Consider the following 25,266-nt stretch of genomic DNA (forward strand, 5'->3'; position numbering starts at 1 on the left):
TTCTGTTATTTATTTATGAGCAGGCCCTTGCATTTGTATTTCTATGTAAAATGAATTTTACAAATGACAATAAATTACACTGAATTCTTTTGTATAATACAAACTTATTCAGTATTTATACAATGTATTAGGCTATTAGGCCAAGAAATGGATAGACCTCCGACACCTATTCATTCACTGGGAGACGCCCCTGAGAACTTCCTGTTACGGGGAAGTTAAGGGAACTTTGTCCCGAACTGAGTACGCTTTATGTATGGGCAGCTCATGTCTACGCCTCCTACGGCTGACTGGCTGGTACTCTTCTTACTGTTTATTTTTGTTATTGAATTGAGTTGTAAATTGTAAATCACTGCCGCCCTCTATTGGTAAATTATTATACAGGTAGGGATTGAACAATAGCGTGTAATCAAGAGTAAGCGTAGTGTATTTTTCCTGAAATTTTTCCTTGTTTTATAAAAATACACGTTCAGGATGTATCAACCACATAATACGATGTATCCTCAACATAGTAAGTGTTTTAAAAGTTCTATTTTGACGCATAATTCCTTCAAATAAAGGTGAATTTAGGCATTTTCTGTTTACAATAAGTACCGCGAATTTAGAGTAGACGATGCTAACACAAGAGGGCAAAGGAACGCATGAACACGGCTTATCGTATTCGTCCTTGGAAACGTTGAAGTCGCCATACCCTGGCCTAAAGTGTTAGTGGCAGATTGGTTTGGAATAGGCTCTTTATTTTCCGATTTCTTTGTGGATTCTCGTTTTGCATTATGTACTATATTGTTAAGAACGAAGTAGTGCTACATGTAGGGCCAGTTTACCAATATTTCAAAATGAAATATTGAATTAAATGCAGAGAAGATTTTGTTGTGCAGTGACCCTGGCTTACTGTACTATTACTAGGCTACTACCAGGCCTAGTACTAGCCTAGGCCTGGTGTAGAGAAGGAGGGAAAGTGGTTAACTCGGCCACAGGCGAATCGGCCTAAGTCAAATCGGCGACAAGCCAACTCGGCCACAGTAAACTCGACCACAAGTCAGCTCGGCCGCAAGTCAACTCGGCCTCAGCCACACATTAAAATTATGATTGAATAACTATAATTAATATATTAATATAAATTAGTCAACTTGGCCACAGGTTGTGGCTATGTTCTCACACGGCAGCTAACGGTTAGCAGGATCCGGATCCTACTAACCGATAGCTGCTGTGCGTCCATGCGAGAAAATCCCGATCCGGATACCAACAATATGATGATCGAATCACTGGCCAATAAGAAACTGGAAATTGTAAACGCGTATGTGTGATTGGTTGACGATAGAAACGCCCTCAATTTGCTAACCGATAGCGCTTGATAACCGTTAGCGTATTTGGTTACCGTTAATGGTTAGCGCTGATCGGGCGTTTTCACGCAGGTGCTAACAGTTAGCGCTAACGGTTAGTTTTATAGAAAAAGTTGGGCTTACCTGTATTGTTAGGCTATTCATAGAAGTATGCTACTGATACAAACAATTTACATTCATTTGAATTTACCTAGGGCATATTCCTTGACTGGCGTCTTCTAATTCTATTTTCACACTCAAAATGTGAATTGTTGCAAATTAAATATTACATGATAGTATAATACATACTCCAAGTATCGAAATGCACGCCATCATGTCAGGATTAAATATTTCGACATTAATTTTGTCATCATCAAGAATGATGTATCAAAATGCATGCATCGTGTCAGGATTCAGCATTTCAACATTAATTATGTCATCATCAGGAATCATTCCTGATGATGACATAATTAATATCGAAATATTGAATCCCGACACGATGGCGTGCATTTCGATACTTGGAGTATGTATTATACTATCTTACTTGAGATTAATCAGTGGACCTTTTGGTTATTCATTACAAGTTATGTTAATTTTTAAACACTATAGACTATAATACAGATTTTCAGTTCTTCTGGATCAGTATCATCAGTATATCAGTAACTTTTACTCAAATATCAGAGAAGACTACCTTTTCAGCCGTGTAATGAAATACACAGTAGCTTGTCCTCAACACACTGGTTCCTATTACACCTTATCGTGCAGTGCAGAGATACTTCCATGGTTTTATCAACAATATTTAAGAAGCATTGGTGGCTCTCTCAAAACAGTGTCAAAGATTCAAATACATGTCCACAGTGTATCTGAGTGGTTCCCATTCATTCATTAAAATAAAATAATTGTTCTTTTGAATTTTGATGCAATTTAATAATTGAAAGTAATTATGACGATAATATTGCTATTCTTTAAATCTTTTCTGGTTTCACTATGGATGTTAGTACTTGTAACCAGGAGTGCTTTATGAGGATTTATTTGTTTTAAGATTATAAATTTGACTTTTATTATTTCCATGTTTATACTGTACAGTACTTGTTTTTAATGTGAATTCTGTGCAGTTTTTTTAAATTAATAGTAAGGATGCTAATGATCAGATTGATTTTATATATTAAGTAAAAGATACTTTGTAAAATGATAATAATTTATTTATTAAAATCTAACTCTGCATATAATTATAACATTTCATGGTACATTCGATTCATTTTCTGTATATATTGATATAAATCAAATCAATAAATTATAGGGTTACAAATATAATACATTACAAAAATTATAAATCATCTAAAATCTTTTACTGAATGGTGTAATGTACAAATGTTAAAATATTATATTTTCTTGAATATTTTACAGACATCCCTCTCCCTCAACAACAACAGCAGCAGCAGCCACAGCAACCTCAGCCTTCTCAGGGGCCACAAACTCAAATAGGCCCAGCAGGCGCAGGCCAAATGCATCAACCACATCAGACTCAACTCATCCATCCTCATATGCCTGAATCAGGGTCGCCTTTACCCGGACAAGAGTTAGCTCATTTTGAGTCGCCAAGGAGGCCTAACATTGGGACTGAAGGAAGGCGAATTTTACTACGCGCAAACCATTTCAAAATAATGATGCCTAAGGAAGATGTATATCACTATGATATTGAGATAACTCCTGAAAAATGTCCCAGGAGGGTCAATAGGTACAGTTTCTGATACAATGTTGCTGTATACATTTTTGTTTGAGTTTAGTAACACTTTATTCCATCCATCACAATTCATTTATAGTACAATACATATGTGGCAAAGACAAGCCAAACCAGTCACTCCTCACAAAAACCGATTTTTAGTTTAAACAGTAAAATGAGAACTATAAAATGGTAAATGAATCATTTAAATCTGATATTTTGTTATGTTTAAAGGACAATAATTGAGAAATCAACCTCCAAATTTACAATTTTTGGCATTTCTCAGGCAGAAGCCATCACCAAATTGTTTAAAATTGATGTTTTAACATTGAAAATTGGGAAAATAACAACATAGCATGATGCATACAGTATAAAGGTTAGTTTAGTGCAAGAAATTAAATTTCATAAATCTTGGCATTTCATTATGTTTTTGCCATTATCTCTGAAACACGATTTGCGACGAGTGACTGGTTTGCCTTGTCTTTACCACATGTAGTAAATTGGTCTTTTTTTTTTCTAATTTTGTCTGTCAATTACACTTTCTACCTCTCTAAAATCATCCATTGTTGATATCTTGGTTGCTGCTTTTAAACCAACAATTATCAATCATTTTTCTTTGGTACATGCCCTGCTAATCTTTCTTGGCAGTTATTGCAGAATGTTATTGATTCCAGTTCTTTTTCCGATAGTTTTATTTTTCATTTTATCTACTGAACAGGGAAGTTATTGAAACACTAGTGAAGGTTTACTCAGCAAAAGTGTTTGCCAATCAGAAGCCAGTATTTGATGGCCGAAAGAACCTGTACAGTAGGGAACCGCTCCCTATAGGGAATGAAAAGGTAAGCTGTGGACATTAAAGAATGCAATACGCTCTTCAAAAAAGTGTAGGGTATTGCCTCCCATTTGTAGAAGCGGTTGGCACATCAATTGTGGCTTGGACTTTCAACCTTGAGGTCAGGGGTTCGAAACTCTCTCTGTGCAAGTCGCTTGTGTCCTTGGGCAAGGCACTTTATCTACGTTTGTCTCTATCGATCCAGGAGTATAAATGGGGTACCTGGTAGGATGTTGTGACATTGAATGTTTGAGTTTCGTGCGCTAAAGTAGTAGCAACGAATAGGGATACTCCCCAGGGGCCAGAGAAGGTTGCACTTTGTGCTGGTTTGCCATTGTATGTTATCCAGTGACCAGGGGTAATAACGCTTGCGCCTTTGATCATTCAATTTGGAATTGGCGCCTTATAATTATAATTATTATTATTATTATTATTATTATTATTATAGGTTTTTGAACAGTTAGTCAACCCTAAAACTATTATTACTAATTTCCACTTTACTATTCGCTGCTATTATTATTATTATTATTATTATTATTATGACACCATCACTATCAGAAATACCCCATTGGTATTACATCTTCAGACTTTTGGGGGTTACTCTCAGACTTGGGTTACTCTCATTTTGTTGCACTTATTGCGCACCATACCAAATTTAATTGGCCTCCCATTCTCAATTTCCTTTTATTTAGATTGACATATAATAAGGGACTTGTGGCAAGTGTCTTTGCTTTTGACCCTGAGTAAATCCAGTTCAATCAAATTGATGATGATTTTCCCATTTCTCTGACATATGTCTCCTTCTTCTATTCCAAGTACTGGCACCACTACTTTCTGTATATCATTATATGATTTGTTAATATAATATTCATTTAATCATTAATGTTTTGTTTTTAATATAGGTTGAACTAGAGGTGGTTTTACCAGGCGAAGGCCGTGACCGCTCTTTTAAAGTGACCATCAAATACATGTCTAAAGTGAGCTTGTTTCAGCTACAGGCAGCATTGGAAGGTCAGATAGCTCTTGTACCATTTGATGCAATCCAAGCTTTAGATGTGATTATGAGACACTTGCCATCAATGACGTAAGTACAGTCAACTAATAATTGAAAAAAATGTATATTTTGATTATAAATATAAATATTGATGATAGAAATAATTCAAATACTGTATAAATTTGTGGAACCAAGGTATTGAATAAAAAAAATGGGGTTCTCTTAGTTTTTTCTTAGTGTCAAATCAATATGAATATTTATATTAAAATAATATTAATAATGATAGTAATAATAGTTTTAGGGTTGACTAACTGTTCAAAAACCAATTGTTAATATTAATAGTAATTATTAATATTGTTTTTTAATTTCCACTTTACTATTCGCTACTATTTAATATAAAAGTCTTTCTGTAAGGTTATAATATAAAAGGTTTTTCTGTATTTTTTTTCAACCTGTTAAATTGAGATTTTTATCTTTGTTTATTGTTGATTGAACAAAAGAAAAAATATATAACATTTGGGTACTTGCTCAAAGAAGTATTAAGTTACACTTAGTAGTCTTGGTTAAGTGTATATTTATAATAATATTTCAACACAACATTATCATTAAGGATTTACTTTAATGTACAGATACACCCCTGTTGGCCGTTCATTCTTCACTGCCCCTGAGAACTATTATCACCCATTGGGTGGTGGTAGGGAAGTTTGGTTTGGTTTTCATCAAAGTGTTCGCCCTTCAATGTGGAAAATGATGCTTAATATAGATGGTATGTATTCACATAGTAACTGCGTATTACTACTGTTCCTTTGATTTCAGTCATAATTGTGATGTATCATTGGTTCATTTATTGGTTTTTAATCATTATGTTTAATGTTGTTTATTTGTACTACAAATTATTAAATTTCATTGAAGTTGATTTCATGTAATACCTGTTATTCAAAAATATACAATAAATGGAAACAACCACAGTACATAAAACTAGATAATTATATCTCTGTAAAACACAACATTTGCTTTTCCTCATTTAAACAATGATGTTTGGATTTACCTATGCTATGCATTGCTTAATAACCACCAAAAGGACTGACTGGAAATATGTCTATGCTTTTGTCAGCAACTTAGCTCAGTGAGAGTAGCTTAGCTCAGTCGGCTCAGCCACTGTGTGTGCGCTGAACTGTGGAGACCTCTAGGTCCTCAGTTCAAGTCTCATCGCTGCTCTCCTTGCCCTCTAGAAATGCAAGTTACGATAGTGCACCCTCTATCGGATAAGATGTTTAAGCTGTTGTACCAGTGTGCATTATGGCCCATGTACCTTAAAGAGCACAGTCCACTAATCAGAAAAAGAGTGGGGGATTGTCGTTCAGTGTACTGCCCATTTCACCAGAAGCACCCCACTGGAAAAGGGGTTATCTTTGGTGTGATTTACACCAAAAATACTCCAATCCTAACTTCTCGGCAACTTTTGTTTCATCCATACTTGTGTTTCACATCGAAGAAATTCAGTCCATTGTGTTTGTTTGTAATGGTCTCCATATTAGTTATTAGCTGCTAACCTCTTAGGATCCATTGTTTTATACAGTTTCCGCTACAGCTTTTTACAAGGCCCAGCCTGTTATTGAGTTTATGGGTGAAGTGCTGGATATTCGTGACTTGCATGAGAACCGTCGACCACTTTCAGATTCTCACCGTGTTAAGTTCACCAAAGAAATACGAGGTATTGGGCACCAAGTGATTTTTCATTATATTACATAATGTTTTTTTTTTAAATTTAATTATTTTGTTTTAATCTATATTACATTAATATGATATATATAATTTTTTTTAATATTGTACATTAATATAATATATCTAATTAAATTATCATTTTTAAGTGGTTTGGATGAACTATGTGGGAGGTTTGCAGGGTTTTTTTCACAGAAAAACAAATTTTTACCCCAAAAATGGATTTATCCACATATTTTTTTTTTTCATTTAATCATTTAGTACGTTTTGTAGTACATTATGTAATCATTATCAAGTGGTTTGTATGATGTAGGCCGAGGTTTGCAGTATTTGTAGGAGGTTTGCGGGGCTTAGCAATACCCTAATTATCATTGATGGAATTTATTTAACAAAAATAATTATATTGTACAGGGTATTTATATTGTGCCTTTTGGAATACATAATGAAAAACGATCTCCCACTGCACCTATGGTGGCGCCAGTGGGGGCAAGGGGAATATTTCCCCTGTCGGACAGACCTGGACCCCCCCTGTCATTTGACCCCACAGTGAGGTCGTCAGATCAAAAATTAAAAAAAAAAAATAACTTGCCTATCCAAGTAAAGTTATTTTGATTGCCAATCCCTAATATCGTGGTCTAAAAGCACAATTTGGAACATACTAAGCCATATAAACTCTCCCTGTGAATCCTACTAGGAATTATATATTACGGGACCCTGACTGAGGTTCTGATTGGCCCCTTGGTTTGGACCCCACCCATTGGACAATTTCTAGATCCTGCGCTGCACACCATCTGGATATTTGAGTCAAGTGTTTATTTGGATTAAAAGAGAATGTTTACATTTTATCTATAATGATCATTTCATGATCAAAATTATATTTAAGATCAGCTCATAAGAGCCACTTTGTGAAGTACACTTTTTCATTTCATCACTGTTGATTTGTAGAATATCAGAATTTATTTTTGGGTCTGAAGAAATAACATTTATTTTTCATTTACAGGACTGAAAATTGAAATAACACATTGTGGAAACATGAGAAGAAAGTACAGAGTTTGCAATGTGACAAGAAGGCCTGCCCAAACATTAACGTAAACATTTTTTTCTGTTCTTTTTTTGGTATTTTTAATTTTTTTTTAAATTTTATATTTTTTACTTGTTCTCATATATTGTTGTATTCCACTTAGTTGTTGTGGAGCTGTAGGTCTGTGGTTAAAATATCAACCTATAAATCACAGGGTCATGGGTTGTATAGACCAAAAGTATTATCTCTCTAAACTATAATCATATATAGACACATCATGGCCATATATTGGGGTACAAGTGTTTTTTGTCAAAGAAGATTTTATAATCTAGAGAGAGCGTAAGCAACAATTGAGACTAATTCACACAAGAAAACAAAGTTGAACATGTCCCATTTTCTAGGGAGAATTTATACATGTCCCTAGCTACATTGCACTATTACTATATGTAAATGCACATCCGATGTAAACATTATTCAAAGCAGGTAAGCATTAATAAATTAAGTGAATGCTAATTTTTTCCCCCAGATTCCCCCTTCAATTAGAAAATGGCCAGACAGTTGACTGTACAGTGGCCAAGTATTTTATGGACAAGTACAGAATGAAGTTACAGTGAGTTGGGCCTTTGTAATATTTATTTTTATCTTTTATGACAAGAGCAATTAAATAATATAAATTGTTTTAATATGTTACCCTAATCTTTTACCTTGCTTATAGTTGAACAATGTCCTGATCACAATTTGTAAAGGTAGTAACAGCCTCAGACCTCAGGTCACTATTTGTCAATAGTGTCTTCCTAAATTTACAATATTTTTTTATTATGTTTTCCTCAGTTATCCATTTTTACCTTGCTTACAAGTTGGACAAGAGCAAAGACACACCTACCTCCCATTAGAAGTAAGTTTCTTATGTTTTTGAAAAGTAAATTTACAGAGTAATTGTATTGCTATGGACATTGTCGAATGTAAAAATGCTAGATTGTCTCCTGCTTTGCTTCCAAATTTATCACAAGAAGGACCCCACTGGAAATATGTCTTCAGGCTTTTATGGGTTATCTTGTTTCAATCAAAGTAACCAACCAATTTAGATATTTGAGATTAATTAAAATAGAAATAGATTACTTTTTTTTTCTTGTTTTCGGTACTGCGATAAGTTTGGTTTATTCAACATGTTATTTCTTTCACAATCAGGTGTGTAATATTGTTGCTGGACAAAGATGTATCAAAAAATTAACTGACAACCAGACATCCACAATGATTAAAGTAAGATTTAAAATTATGATTTATTAATGATTGATTATTAATTATTAATATTAAATATTTTTGGAAACTTTTTTGATAAATATTTCAAGTTCATTATTTTAAAACAGAAATATAACTTTAAATATGAGAATTAGAACTTCTCTTTCTAGGATTAGCTTCCTAAGCATGAAGAAAGAAAAATTTGATGATCTCTTTCTTTAAATATTATTACCATCTTACTAAACTTTATGAAGATCCATTCATTAGTTTTGCATAATCTTGCTAACAGACAGACAATGGTGAATACTTAACCTCCTTTGGCAGATGTTATGAAACAAGAGACTGTCGAGTCACATTCTATTCATATGTGTACATATGTACCATAAACAATTTTAAAACTAGTATTGAATGATATTTATGTTTTAGCATGACCAAAATAATAATATGTTTTTTGGTGGCTTTTTTTTGTAGGCTACTGCTAGATCAGCACCAGACAGAGAAAGAGAAATAAACAGTCTTGTAAGTATTTGATTCATCCTTGATTGATTGTTAGAAACCGTTAACATTTACGTAATGTAGAGAATGTGGAACAAAGAAATTATAAGTTACTGCTGTGGAACCTGCAACGTTTAAAGTACTGTTACAATGCGTTGCCACCTGATCTAAACTGACTCTATATAACGCATCATATCAAGGAATCTATGTGATACACACTGTATTATTACCCTAGTCCACACGTGGGCAAAGTGCGGCCCGCAGGCCACATGCGGCCTGGCTGCAATTTTTTGCGGCCTGGGAATATGAATTAAAACCCTATGTGAGCGGCCCTCCAAGCAACATTGGTTAGAAAAAACCTTGTTTTTTTACGGCCTTTCACTGATCATATGAAAATAATATTAAGACTGAGAATAAAGTGGTGTAAAAACAGTGCTTGGAGGTTTTTGGAAGCACACTGGAGATATCAGTTTTTATGCCCACCCCTGCCCTAGTCTGTTAATTTAAACATGAAATATTTCATACTGTATGTATTACCCCGGTCAATTAATTAAAGATGAAGTATTTCATACTGTATATATTACCCCAGTCAATTAATAACAATATCAAGCAATACATACTGTATTATTGCTCCAGTAAATTAATCTCACCAACCATTGATGCACAGGTAGCACCCCTACTGTAGTTGGTGACAGACATTGATAAATACACACTCTTGTGCATATCATTTGTATACAGTACCTGTCTTTATTTTGTTTGAATATGAAATTCATATATGGTATGAATATTTATGATTGTATAGCTACAACGAGCCAAGTTCAATGAAGACCCGTACATGCGACAGTTTGGTATTAGTATCAGCAACGAAATGACAGAAATCCAGGGCCGTGTATTGAACCCACCCAGGCTGCAGTATGGGGGGAGGGTGAGTGTGAGTACAACAATTTTATCAAATTTTATTAATTAAGGCAACACTGCAGCATTTGTTTCTCGTCATATCACCAATGTTAAATAATGTTGGACATAGTGGATGGCAGACTGTCTTCAAACTACTTGTACATCTGATGTAGTAGTCTTAAGTGAGTTGTGCAGTCCTGGTAAGTGTCACCATAAAAAACAAGTGTTGTTTAAAGCTTCAGTTCCTTGCTTGTTCGAGTGTGGAGCTTATTACATGCAACGTTACGTTGCAACGAGACACCTCTCTGTCTTGTTGCAACGAATAGTATTAATTTTATAAGTATTTATATAATAGTAGTTGTAATACGGATATTGATTGATCGATCGTTTGATTGATTGATTGATTGATTGACACAATGAGGACTACCCAGATATGTGGTCAAGTTGATGGTGTTGGCTGTAAATGGAAGAGCTAAAATGAATGTCTCAATGAATCATGACAGATGTAATGACAACAACATTGATAATTTAATTGGTGATTGCAGTAGTGTAGTGTTCTTATGTGCCACATAGTTGAAGTCATAAAAGTAAGGGAATGATGATGATAATAATCATGATGTTGACATTGATGATGGTGATGTTTATGATGATCACAGGTGTCATTGATGATTATGATGATGACGTTGATGATGACGGTGATAACATTGATGATGGTGATGTTGATAACATTGATGATGATGACATTGATGATGTTGATAATTATGAAAGTGTCATTAATGGTGATAGTGATAAAGATAGTAATGGAACTACAGTGATGATAATTATGGCCACAATGACCAAATAGCTGAGATAATCTATTGATGATGATAATGATGAAGAAAGTGATGATGTTGATAATGATAAATGTGGTGGGAGACATGATGCTGATGGAATGAAGACAATGACATGAATGTTGTAAATGTTTTTGTTGATATGTAGACTCGGCAGCAAGCAGTACCCAATAGCGGGGTGTGGGACATGCGTGGTAAGCAGTTCCACTCAGGTGTAGAGATTCGTATCTGGGCAATAGCATGCTTTGCACCTCAACACACCTGTCGTGAGGAGTCTCTAAGGTATGCTCTCAAACTCTGTTTGAGGATGATTCATGTAACACAACTTATTTTGGTATCGTAAAGAAATAATAATAGGCCTATATATAATATTTTGCAACAATATTTCTTGTATTTATTTGTGGAACTCTTTAATATACAAATTTATCATTGAGCATATAGCTAATGTGAATGTGTAATAAAAAATGTATGTTTGTGTCCTGACAGATCGTTCACCGCACAACTCCAGAAGATCTCAAATGATGCTGGAATGCCAATTCTAGGCCAGCCATCCTTTTGTAAATATGCCAGTGGATCAGACCAGGTCGAGCCCATCTTCAGGCATCTCAAATCCACCTTTGAAGGGCTGCAGTTGATTATAGTAGTCTTACCGGGCAAAACACCTGTCTATGGTAAGTATCAAATGAGCATGATGCCAAAGTTTCATCAGAGTGTCAAAGGTTATGTGATATCATGGGAACATCAAAAGATGGAAGGAATTTTGAAATTCAAAATATGCACAAGACACTTATAAGCTTTGAATTAGGAAGTCGAAAAATGTCAATATATGCTTTAGTTTTATAAGAATCGTAAATTTGACCGGTTTTTTTTATTGGTATACCATTGTGCATTTCATGTGGCAATTTTTGGCTGGATGCGCACTCTAGTTTTACTACCTGTACGCTTCAGATTAATGTAGCTTTTTAACCATCGTTTGTAATCCTTCTTCTCACCCGAATGCCCTGTGGATTATCATTGGTCTATAGGTTGAAACCTTCTGACAAACGTTCTTATTTACCTATTTACATTGATATTCAAATTCCATAAAATAATTGGTTTTATTGTTTTCCACATTTTAGCGGAAGTAAAGAGAGTTGGAGACACACTACTAGGAATCGCAACACAGTGTGTACAGGTGAAAAACGTGAACAAAACATCACCCCAAACTCTCTCCAATCTCTGTCTGAAGATTAATGTCAAACTAGGAGGAGTTAACAATATCCTCCTACCTCAAATAAGGTATTGAACTATTTAAAAAAAATATCTTTTAAGAAAAAGAGTAAATTTCAATCCAAGCTATGTACACAGATTGTCATAATATGTTCTTCATATGTTAACTGTATTTTGAAATAGGGTAGCTTCTCCCAATTTGAAACTCCTGAATAAGTTGTCACATAATGAGATCTCCATGCCTAAGTTATAGACTTCAGTTATGGAGCAATGAGCAAACCCATATATTCGAACAGTAATTTTTTTGCAGGCCGCGAAAATGTATGAAAAAACCTATATGTGCAGCCCACTAAACATCTTTAGCTAGAAAACACCTTGTTTTTTACTGCCCAACACTGACTGTCTCTAGAAAATAGTATTTAAACTGAGAATGAAGTGGTGTAAAATCAGTGCATGAATTTTTTTGGAAGGCACACTGGAAACATCAAAGTTTTGGTGCGTCCCTCGGTATTGATTAAAAAATTCACTTTGGCCCTCCAACCAATTTTTATGCACACCCCTGTTTTAGAGCATTGACGATTCCAGGACGATAAGCTTCAATGAATGAAGACAACTTGCAAATGAAACAGACACAGCTTTTAATTGTGAACACTGTTACCATGATAATTGTGCCATTATTGTTGTGTAAATCCGAACACTCACTGTTCCAGACAGGAATCGATTGAGAACGCAACAAGACGATGCATGCAAACCGAATCGGTTTTAATGATGATCTGGTCAAATCAAACCGACAATCAGCAAACAGAGTCACATCGTCTAGCACTCGCAGGAAGGAGAATTGGATTCGTCGACCAATGGTAATAGCTCAGCGACGGTAGGGCAGAGAACGTAATGACCTCACTAAAAGTTTGGCCAAATCTACATATGCAGAGGACGCCCGGTAGGACGGTCACGCATGAGTAATTCCGTTCTGGTGTCGTGTCATCGAACAAATCAAAAGCTCCTAATATGAATGTGGTACGATGCCGCGAGTGCCTGGCTTAAGGGAATTCTTCAGGCTGTCTGTTAAATTGTTGATATATGTTGTTTTCTTCTTTATTTGCAGACCACCTGTCTTCCGTGAGCCAATTATATTTCTTGGTGCTGATGTTACACATCCACCTGCTGGTGATGAGAAGAAGCCCTCCATAGCAGCCGTAAGTTAAGCCTTCACGAATACTATTAAACCAGCTGATATACCTGTTGTTTTATTAGAACTAACTTAGGAATGTGTGTGTGAGACTTGCATTCAAATGAAAAAATTAATGATTTTAGTGAAATTAAAGTAAAATCTGACAATTTTTTCTCAATTCAATATAAGGATTTTATTCATCAACAAATGAATTTACATTGTAGCCAATGGCTAAATTGAGTAAAATTTCACAAAGACATATTGCACTTTCAAAGTGAGAAAAAAAACACCTAGAACTAGCCAATCAATTGCTTAAAAAGACACCAAAAACTAACTAATTACAAAACATTGAAACAGACATACATAAATCATAAAACACTTATTCTTTCCTTGGTCTTGCAATTTAGTGAACATTACTAATATTCTTTGCGTGTCCATCTCGGTCTAAATTATGAAAATATGATCAAATTTGATTTTAGTTTCTGATGGAACCAAGCTTAAACCCTCTCAGGGTTGGTTTGATTTTCTTCTAGCACTTATGCATATATCATTACTTTTCACTCATACCTTGTAAATGCATTGGTTGATTATGCTCTAACAAACAAACAACTTTGTTATTATTCACAAATTGTTAGTTCCTATTTCTCTGCATGGTGAAACATAATAGATTTTTATTGTGTTTTTAGGTGGTTGGTAGCATGGATGCCCATCCGAGTCGTTATGCAGCAACAGTTCGTGTACAGCAACATCGTCAGGAGATCATTAATGATTTAAGTGGAATGGTACGAGACCTACTTGTTCAGTTTTACAGGTCAACGCAGTTCAAACCGTGTAGAATAATCATGTACAGAGATGGAGTGAGTGAGGGTCAGTTCCCACAGGTAGATCATCATTTTTTTAAATTTTGCTGGCCTAGTACGCGGTAGGCCTAGCTAGGCTAGGACCTACTGTGTAGGCTTCTTAGGCCTTAGAGATTTCAAAAACTGCATTGGTGCCAAGCCATCTTTGACAAAGGCCATAACAGACACAAAATTTTACATAGAAGATTTGTTTGTACAGTATTTATTTTAATAGACATTGGGGTTCCGTAGGCTAACTGCTGCCAGGCTAGGCCTAGGCCAACCATACTAGGGGGTATTCTGTCTGGAATAGGTATTTTAAAATCTAATATTTTACCATCAAAATGTACTAAAAATACAAAACCTCGCATTGTATTAGTTATCATACACACATTTAATCATCAATTAAAATTTACAAAGAAAAAGTAAGATACAACATCTTAATAATTACGTTAGAAATTGGGATCAATGGTTTGTCAGTAAAGAATGATGTCCGGTTGAAGATTTTTTATAATGAAGGCAAGTAGTGTCACGTAGTGTTGTGACGTAACGCTGTAGTACTCTATGTGCAACGTTTACACGGCAGTACAATGAATGAATATGTGATTGTGTGTGAAAAACTTGTCGTGAGCTTACTAATTTGATAGACATTTGTCAAAGAAATAAAAATTTCTTCAAGCATTTGAGAGAATACAGTACTGTAATCACTTTTAGTCGGTGCAGACAGGTAAAATCGTGTGATGATTTCATCTAGGCTTATGAATCAACCTTGCTAGGCTGCCTACATCTAAATTCGTTCTCTGCATCTTTGAAACAGGTCTAGATAAGCCTACAATATTCCTATTAACTGTTCAGTTTTCTTTGGTATATTAGGGTCCATTAAGGAATTCCTTAATTTTTTATACATACTGAATTTGAAGTGACTTTCCGCGGGTTCTAATATACCTTGTTTTACGAATGTCATTTTTCAATTACCACTTGTCAACAAACATAGTGTACTATGGGCAGCTCTACTAATTGCTTATTAGTATGATAATTGTTGTGAAAAATATTGATTGATAATAATTTACTCACTTTTAGAAAGTTGGAATGCAAATAATGAACACCGATAGTAAACCTAAAGAATTATCGCTTTCTAATTTTATCATGCTAGGTTCTTGCCCACGAACTGCGTGCAATACGTGAAGCCTGCACATCACTGGAAGTAGGCTACCAACCAGGGATCACATTAATTGTTGTCCAGAAGCGCCACCATACGAGACTATTCTGCTCAGACAAACGAGAGCAGGTTGGTCGTAGTGGTAACATACCTGCAGGTACTACTGTAGATGTCGGCATCACACATCCCACTGAGTTTGACTTCTATCTTTGTAGCCATGCTGGTATCCAGGTATGTGTACCAAAATCTTGTTTGCTTTTAGAAGCCATTGTTTTTACAGCAGTTTTAGTATTAATAATAATAAGGATTAATGTATTAGCAGTCCTGAAGTGAATAGACATTCAATTACCTTTGTTTCTCATTTATTTCTGTTGACAGGGAACCAGCAGACCATCACATTACCATGTTTTGTGGGACGACAACTCTTTCTCAGCTGATGAATTACAAACCCTGACCTACCAACTGTGCCATACATATGTACGATGTACTCGCAGTGTTTCCATACCAGCTCCTGCTTACTATGCACATCTAGTTGCCTTCAGGGCACGATACCACTTGGTTGAGAAGGACCATGACAGGTATGTGAGACCATTCCTCTGCAGCTTCCCATTGATCTCTCTGCAGCTCCCCTGTTGTTCTCTCTGCAGCCAGTCTATTGATCTCTCTACAGCTCTTCTATTGATATCTATGTAGCTGCTCTATTGGTCTCTATGCAGCTTTTCTATTGATTTCTCTTCAGCTACTCTATTTGTTCTCATTTGCAGCTACTCTATTGATGTCTATGTAGCTTTTCTATTGGTCTCTAAGCAGCTTCTCTATTGGTCTCTATAATAATAATAATACTTTATTTGAAAGACTACACCTTTCCACCGGCGGCACAGTCACGTGCAGCAAATGACGGTGCGTTCATAAAGAAAACATTTAAAACAACAGTGTAGACAGAAACAGCAATGCAGCTCTTCTATTGATCTCTCTTCAGCTCTTCTATTGATCTCTCTTCAGCTACTGTATTTGGTCTCTTTGCAGCTACTTTATTGATGTCTCTACAGCTCATTTATTGATGTCTATGTAGCTACTCTATTATTCTCTATGCAGGTCTTCTATTGATCTCTATGTATGTAGCTCCTGCAGTAATATCTCTGTAGCTCCTTCATTGACCCCTCTCCATCTTCTCTAATATCTCTACAGCACCTCCATTAATCCCTATGCTAAACTTCTCATTTTCAGCATATCTACAACCAATTTCCTTTTGCTTGCTAATCTCTTTTCATCCATTCTATTAAATATCTTCAATAAAAACAATGCCATAATGTCTAGAAACATTTATTGTTACATTATAGAATTACAATAGTGAAAATGCACCTGTACTTATTATTTTAGATTTTAGTTAGTGTATGTACAGTATTAACCAAAATATATTTAATTGATTATTATGAATTACAGTCCAAGTCAGTCACGCAATGGCAGTTATGTTGGCAGTGGTGGTGATAGGTATGTATATGGTTTTGGTTCTTTTAAATTCTTACACCAAATAATTTAAAATAAATTTTCTTCTCCAAGTCGGCTGACACCAATCACTGTAGTCTGTATTTATTATATATTAAACTTTGTTATAGTGATGATTATTATTGTTGTTGTTATTATTGTTGCATTAGTTGTGTAATCCAGGTCTTAAGTTAATTTGCACAAAAATGAGCAGACTGGACTCTCTATCTGTACTTGTTGATAGGATGAGTTTGTCATTTTAACCATCAAACTACTTATGGGATTTTATAATCAACTTATTGATTTATCTACATTTTTTAGTGGAAATGGAAGCCAACACTCGCACAGCGGCAATGGGAGGAATTTTGTTGACATGGCAAGAGCGATTAAGGTGCACGATGACCAGCTTCAAGTCATGTATTTCGCATAGCATGTGAACGATATGTGGATTTGGCATGTCGCATTTAACATGTGTTTCATACATAGCAGGTTGTAGGAATAATCCATGTAGGAGTTTATATGTATGTGACACATAGAAAGAAAAGCTTACGTGCAATTTACATATAGCAGTTACATGGATTTTTTCCCATATAAACAGTTCATGTGGATTTGACATATAGTATGTGGATTTAACATGAATGTAGTAGTTAACATGGAATTCCCACAAAACTGTTTAATGATTTTGGTAAAAACATAATGACACAACATCTCAAGCCGGTTACCTTGGTGAATTTAGGTTATTGACTTATGCTAGGAAACCCAAAGTTGGCCTTATTGTTGTTAATACAATTCAGGTTTCTTCACAATGGATATAACCATTGTTGAAAGCCATTTACTTGCCACAGAAGAATACCATTATCTTTCATAAATCTCATCCTAATTGGTTTCTCAGAAACGATGATACAAATTATGTTTTGGTTTAGAAATCATTGAACGAAGAATGAAGTAAACAAAATTCCTCCACTCATTTAAACTGTTAACGTTCAGAAATATGCCAGTTAATAATATATTCACCTTTGAATTTTATGATGTGTGATTAGGCAAACGCAATGCTCATTTAATTGTGCCTTTAATCCAGTTTAAAAAAAATGATTATTTAAATTGAAATCATGCAAATTGCTATATAAGCTATTTTCAGGGCTGGAAATGTAAAACGGATTTAACTTGAATGTGTGTGGACGTTGGTTTTTACGGCATTTCAGATGCAATGAAACGAGGCCATTGCTGTAAATACTGCGGTCTACGACCTTGATAATAGAAGTGTGCTTAGTAATATTGTGCAAAGTTTTAAGCATTGTACTCAAAGCAGGTGAAATATTTTGAATTTGTTAAACTAAATCTCATATTCCAATCTAAAGTAAATAACTCATTTTTGTTTTATTAGAAATAGTTCCCAACATTAGACCTATGCAATAGTATAAAACTGTACAATCTTTGACAGACTAAATTTAAACCCTCTCAACACTATCATGTTTATTGTGTCTAATATCTGTGATTCACCTTTATATGGGCATGATAATGCCATATCACACCCATATTTGGTATTTGTCACATATAACTTGTTAGTGTGGTCTGATTGAAGAATATTTAGCAACAGACATCTTAACTATTCTTGGTTGTTTAGTCTGTGTTGAGATAATTTATTGTAGAAGATATCTTAAGTGATTGGGTCACACCTGGGGATAAGGTAATGTACTTCATACAATTTTTTGCAATAGTACAGTATAAATGCAAGCCATAGTTTATGTATATATATATGTAGTACAGATTGTACCACCCTTAAGTAAAATAGCACCAAAACATTTTTCACCATATTTTTATTCACTAAAATATTTTAACGTTTTTTTTCTTAGAACTATAATTTTTTTTTAAATACCTCAATCTCAATATTTTTTAACGTTCTGATTTTAAAGGAACCTGTTTGATTGAAGATAATGCCACTTTTTGATAACCAATATTTTTTAAAATAGATTATAAATACAGAAAAGCGTTACATTAACTGAAAATGTAGTGAACATTTATATATTTCGTTTACAGTAAAGTATGATGTTCAAAGTAAAATTCCACAGGTTAAATTTTGTGTATAAAGTTCTACATGTGACATGCAACATGTGCGGTTTTTTCAAGAGGTGTCACACATTTGATGTTACATAAGCTGGATTTTATGTGTAAAGTAGCATATGGGATATCCCATGTGTTGATGTATTTGTTGCACTCTAGATTTTCAGTGTGGGGATGAGATTGTACTCTGTATTACAATTCTGCAGTACATGTAGCAGGATGAATTTAGGTTAGACTGAGTTCTTATCTGCAACTGTCACTTTAATTTATCTAAATTATTAAGGTAATTAATATTTTGGACATCAATTTAAAAAAATAATTTTGGTTAATATAAAGGATAATGATTATTATTATTATGAAGCACCTATTGTTTAGATCTGGAGTTGATAGTAGCCTAATGCTGATCTCACTTGTAGTTTCCTAGCATGAGAGTGTCCTACCAAATGATACTTCCCTAGCATTCAATCAAAGGGCTCTTAGCATGAATAGCATCCTAGTGCTTATTGTGAACTAACAATGATAAAGCCTTAGCACTAACACTGTAGTGCTATAAGTGTTCTAGCACTGATTGTGCTATTATTGCTCTAGTGTTGAAATTGAGTAATGACCTGTACAGCAACAAGTACTCACATTTTCCTAAATTGTGCTTAAATTCAGGGTAGTCTCCTTAATTATATTCAGTTAAATTGAATAGCCTTACATTTCACAGGATCTCAGTACTCAAACAGTGTGCCATTTGCTTGAACCATTTTTGTATTTAATAACCCAATGTATTACCAGTAATCCACCAAGTATTATTATCAGGCCTTTTACATATCTGTATACATTTCATAGGTTCGCTTTTGATGTATAAAAATTATCATTTTTTTTCCTCAATTATCATGTGTTTGTATTTGCTGCAAGCCAGAAACGTCTGATTTTTCTCCTTTTTTTTCAGCTGAGATTTAGATTTGTATATAGAAAGGAAAACTACTGATAGATGTGTAGACTGAAAATGGGAAATTGGTTCTTAAATATGTTAAACAACACCTTTTTCTTGAATATACACATTTGACAATAATGTAATATTTTGATTGCAGTGAACTCCTTGTTTACATGTTTTAGGCTGTGGTAGCTTAAAGCACAAAGCTGCAGTAGCAAGCAAACTGGTTTCTGGTTGCAGTATTGGGCAACTGTCTTCTTGCTGTAGGATGGTTTCTGGCTGTTGTGTTGCAGTAGGCAAACAAGTTTCTGTATACAGTAGTAGGCAGACAGGTTTTTGGCTACAGTGGTAGGCAAATTTGTTCTGGCTCCAGTAGTAGGCAACTGTCGTCTCGCTGTAGAGTGGTTTCTGGCTGTAGAATAGGAGAACACATTTATGACTACAGTGGTAGGCAATTTTTTTCTGGTTCCAGTAGTGATCAAATGTCTTCTGGCAGCAGAAACGTTTCTGGCTCTAGTAGTAGGCAACTGGTTTCTTGCAGCAGAAATGTTTCTGGCTGCATTAATAGGCAACTGTCTTATGATGCAGCTGTAGACTCTAGTCTAGCTGCAGTTGTAGGCAAGCTAGTTCTTAGCAGCAGTAGACCAGTTGGTTTATTGCTGCAATACAAAACATGACTTTCCTCTGGCTGCAGTAGTACAGAAAATTAGATATTTAATCCTATGTTTATGAAACTTAAATTAGCAGCTTTGGTTGATGATATGCAGTATTGTAACCTGGAAATAAATAAGTAATTCAACATGTCTTGTTGAATTTTAATATTCAATATCCCTAAATACCATCAGAAGTTTGTGTGATAAAATAAAAAGGGGAAACAGAACTGGTTTTTTTTAAATTCTGAAAACCATTGTAATTGATTTTTAGATATTGAAGAATTTGTTATCAGTGATTTTACAAGTAAAAAGACAGCATTACAATATATACAAACCAGCATGTGTACTAAAATTTAATACACTGATCAAGAATGTGATTGTGAAGTGATCTTAAGGCCAAATGGTGCATAAATGCTGCAAAAGTGGTTGCAAGAGGCTTTTGTAAACCTTTTCGCGATCATGATTCTTCCATATTTTCCTTTCAAACAAATTGTTAGGTGCATTGTGCATAAATATCTGTTAGTGTATATGCTATACTCATATGTCATCCTATATACTACTAGTAACTAGCAGCATGATTGGCTGTTTTGCCCTTGTACTTGCTTGTTTGTGATTGACTGTATCCCACTCTCCCTTTGTTCAAGTTGGGGAGCGTCAACCAATTAGAATAGCTGTTTCTTAGTTTCTGAGTATGAGATATATCTTCATTGTATAACTAACTTCCCAAGTTATCCACCAGATTTCATGTGCAATGTGTTCTCTTTTTTAAACCAAATTTTTGAAGGAAAAGTTATTTATTAAGTATTTCCCACAATGTTACCTGAAGTATTTCAAACTGAAAATTGGTTTGAAAAGTACTAGAAGTGAAGTATGAGACCTTTTAAGAAGGCTTAATTAATTCTATGCATATCATGGAGAACTGGTTAACTTCAGTAGTGCCAGTGAATAAAAAAAATAACATACAGTACATCAACTGTACATATATTTTCATCTGCCAGTTGGATGAGACAGACTTATACAGTGTATATACCAGGGAAAAAGAGAACATTTTCTGACTTCTGTCTGCAATGTGCTCCTGTGGGAATGACAGTTTTTGTGTCTAAAGCCCCTTAAGGGGCATAAACACTATGTTATTGTCTGGTAGGTAACCCTGTAGGAACGAGGTAAATCTGGTGCAGGTGCGAGGTATTGGGTGCCTTATTATAAATCGAATAGAGTTCGGAACTCGAACAAAATTGCATGCAGATAATGTAGTAAACATAATACAGTGTAAGGCAATATACACAAGCTGCTGCTGGGAGCCTGTTTTGATAATTGCCTAAGCAATTTTGGAAGTGCATTGCTTGGATCTTGCATATATGAGTAAATAGGTATATTGGATTAACTTGAAGAATTTTCTCTATGCTCCCCTCTGTTTTCCCTGGTACATGCATTATGTTAACACAAAAATATTAAAAAGCAAAAACAGAAAGACACATACAAGTATACACACACATATATACACACATACACATACATACAAGCGCATACACACATGTATATAAAAATTCATTGTACATATATAGTACCACCATACTCATAACACATTTGTAACCTAAATTTAAATGTGAAAAATACATTGTGTGTATTGATAAAAGTATACTAGGTAATATGTAAATATGTGTATGGATACATATTTACATACACTGTATATGCACTATATTTATGTGTATGTACTTTATTTATGTTATGTATGTCTATATCTGAGAAATGTATGTAGTTTAAAAATGTATTTTGCTTGGTATAGCCCTAAATGGATGCTTCATTTTTAAAATTTGCTATAAAGACTATTTTCAGAATGTGTTTTTGTTTTAATTCAAATGAAAAACTTTTGCACAAAAGATATATTAATTTCTCCTGAACTGACTGGTTTATCTTAACCCTAAAAATATTTGCAGTCGTTACTAATTTTCTTACAAGAAATTAGATATATAGTAGATATCTAACGTTTTATCAGGTGGTAACTTATAAAAATATTTCAAACACTTAACAAAAACCCAAATCCTTCTGCCATGTCTTGTCAGAAAATAAATTTTGTCAATTTTAATGCCAAATTTAACTTTTTGAGGTGAAATAGATATTTTATCTACTTAACTTTATTAAGAAAAAAACATTAATATTAAGTCTATTCATCAAAAAGAAAAACATAAATTCCTAGATGAAATTGTGTCCGCCAGGTATTCAGCCCCCACGGAACAGGAAAGTACTACCAGAAGGTTTCAGGTGCTGGAATATTAATTCAATAATTATAAATGAATTTAAATTATTACACTGACAAATTTAGTAGACCATAAAATAATATTAACACATATAAACATCAGTAGCTTTTGCATCATTTATATTATTATTATTATTATTATTGCCAGGTTTTGCTATTTTTAAAATGTAAGTAGTTTTGTAGTTAGTAGATTTTAAATGTCATATTTATACCACTATTTAGGGTAGGTAGTGGTTCTTCAAATATTTCTACTGATTGTGTGAAGACCCATGCAAAGTCATGGAGACAAAGAAAAATCATAAATTGCCAACTTTTGAGTGTTTGTCAGTAAGTTTTATCGCACATATGTCAGAGTATTGCCTTCTCATCTTTGTCTGGGAAATAATTCCATTAAGTTGGTTTACTTAGTGCAAAAATTTGTACAGTGGTTTTAGAGAATTTTTCTTTTTGTAAACACATTTTTTGTGCAATTTTAGTATGATCTACTTCATTACTTAAAAGCTGTTCTTAACTATCGAGTACTATATTATAGTCATAATGCAATGCCAATTCTAGACATTTTTTGATCAACTCTACCGTGGGTGTTATTATTTCATTGGAATGCTGACAAAGAGTCAAGCATAAATTGAATCCAAACATTTCATCAGTCTAATCATGTAGTTCAAATTATAAAGCCATTCAGGAGATTAATTATGCATCAGATAATTATATGCATGTTTTTTGTTATGCAAATTTGTGTGGGAGAGGTGGGCGATGATGCAATAGACAACTTACTGTACCCTTAGTTTACTGAAAATATAATATCTTATGCTCTTGGTGGTTTTTATGTAGAATGTTTCGGAGAGTGATATTCACTTTAACGGCCTTGATGAAAGTGTGGCTATTTTGTAAAAAATGTAATTAAAGTCAGTAACAGATCAAATCTAGACGTCACATCATCTACCTAGCATATCAGATATTTATATTTCAGATATTTAGTCAAAATGTCCAAAGAAAGCAGTGCATTTTCAACTTTTCTGTATATACAAAAACAATTTGCTTATTATTTATAATCAAGAAATAAATGTTGATGTAACAAAAACCTGAGGTGTAGTATCTAAATAATCCACCTCGAATAAGCCGGCAGTATTTCAGCAAGGGTACCAATAAGTCCACCCATTAATGTATTCGTTTATCTTCTTTGCAAAATGTGTTTTCCATTAGTTTTTTTTTATTTCTAATTTGTAAATTGGTTGTTTTCTTAGTGCTCTGCTTTCAAACAATATCAGATAGAATTGAATAAAATACTTACGTCACTTGGAATATGTTTATTTAGATTTTTTGTTGTTGGCAGTCTACATGCAACCTTTCATCCAGGGTATGCACTGCATACCTTGCTTGCCTTGACGGTCCGCCACTGATAAAAAGTGATCACAAGTCGTGGCTCGAAAGCCAAATAATAGACAATATATACAAAAATTAATTATGAATATAAATAATAATAATAATAATAATAATAATAATAATAATATATAAATTGAGTCAATATATAAGTAATATATTATTAATATAAAAATTGAGACAATATATACAGTAATGATTACAGTAACTATTAACATAAGAATTGGGACAAAATAAAAAATTTCCATTAAAAAGACAACGCAGCCATATATAAAAAAAAAAAAAAAACACAATGCACCATTCAAAGATTATATAAATTTTTTTTATGAGATTTTAGGAGTGGAAATTATTTGGTCATTAGAAAAAATTCTGCAACTATGACAGGAATTGAACCCAGGACGCTGGGATTGGAAGGCAAGCATCTTAACCACTAAGCTATGACTCCACTCCCAAGCTATTCATCTCTACTTAGTATGTATGTAAATGTAGATTTAAGAAAAGAGCAAGACCTCCCAAACAGCAAACGGTTTGCTGTTTTATGGGTTTTTCCCATTTGCCTTTTAAAATTTATATATTACTAAAGAATCTCTATTGAGATCCAGCGGGCCGCCACTGATGCACGGTAGAGATTGCATCTTTAGATCTCCGATCTTGTTCACAAATTCACGGACTAGTGCTGTCTCGTAAGAATTTCGTAGGACGCGTTAAGAATGACAAAATATTCTCTGTATCTACTGGAACCGAGCCACATAGCTTGTATTCCACTATTTGCATTCACACCTGGGCTGTGTATATATATTGCCTTGGTTCGGCTCTGTAATCATTAGTGGTCGTGGGACTAGTTTGGGCCCTACCTAAGGCTGGTCGAACGTTTTGTTTGGGTCTATACCCTAGCTGCACTGATGAGGCCTGGAAGGCCGAAACGGATCCATCTGCAGATATTGGGATTCCTTCCAGTGGATGCTTAGTTTATTTTGTCATTTTGATCGGATTTTCTCTACTGTTACGTTTTCATTTTATATAGTTTTGCATTATGTGGCCGTTTGCTGTTTCATGGG

General features: G+C 34.3%; 1 protein-coding gene across 2 annotated transcripts; it reads left to right on the forward strand.

Annotated features, from left to right (window-relative positions):
- The first annotated feature begins 377 nt into the window (after positions 1–377).
- On the forward strand, positions 378–24,130 carry LOC117119654 (protein argonaute-2-like). Of its 2 annotated transcripts, none has more exons than XM_033264490.1 (21): positions 378–508; positions 2,727–3,057; positions 3,761–3,881; positions 4,777–4,958; positions 5,498–5,634; positions 6,448–6,582; positions 7,591–7,678; positions 8,138–8,221; positions 8,443–8,506; positions 8,800–8,871; positions 9,322–9,369; positions 10,148–10,276; positions 11,221–11,354; positions 11,559–11,743; positions 12,191–12,350; positions 13,387–13,477; positions 14,139–14,333; positions 15,445–15,681; positions 15,829–16,028; positions 16,894–16,941; positions 17,257–24,130. In XM_033264490.1, the coding sequence occupies exons 1-21, from the start codon at positions 472–474 to the stop codon at positions 17,363–17,365; spliced, it is 2,787 nt and encodes a 928-aa protein (XP_033120381.1). In that variant the 5' UTR covers positions 378–471; the 3' UTR covers positions 17,366–24,130. The 2 variants fall into 2 exon arrangements, with proteins under 2 accessions (XP_033120381.1, XP_033120389.1); XM_033264498.1 differs by having other exon boundaries at positions 10,148–10,270.
- Positions 24,131–25,266: the final 1,136 nt, after the last annotated feature.

This window comes from Anneissia japonica, unplaced genomic scaffold (genome assembly GCF_011630105.1).
Source record: "Anneissia japonica isolate Jap-2015-1 unplaced genomic scaffold, ASM1163010v1 scaffold287752_len1182401_cov188, whole genome shotgun sequence".
Taxonomy (NCBI): domain Eukaryota; kingdom Metazoa; phylum Echinodermata; class Crinoidea; order Comatulida; family Comatulidae; genus Anneissia; species Anneissia japonica.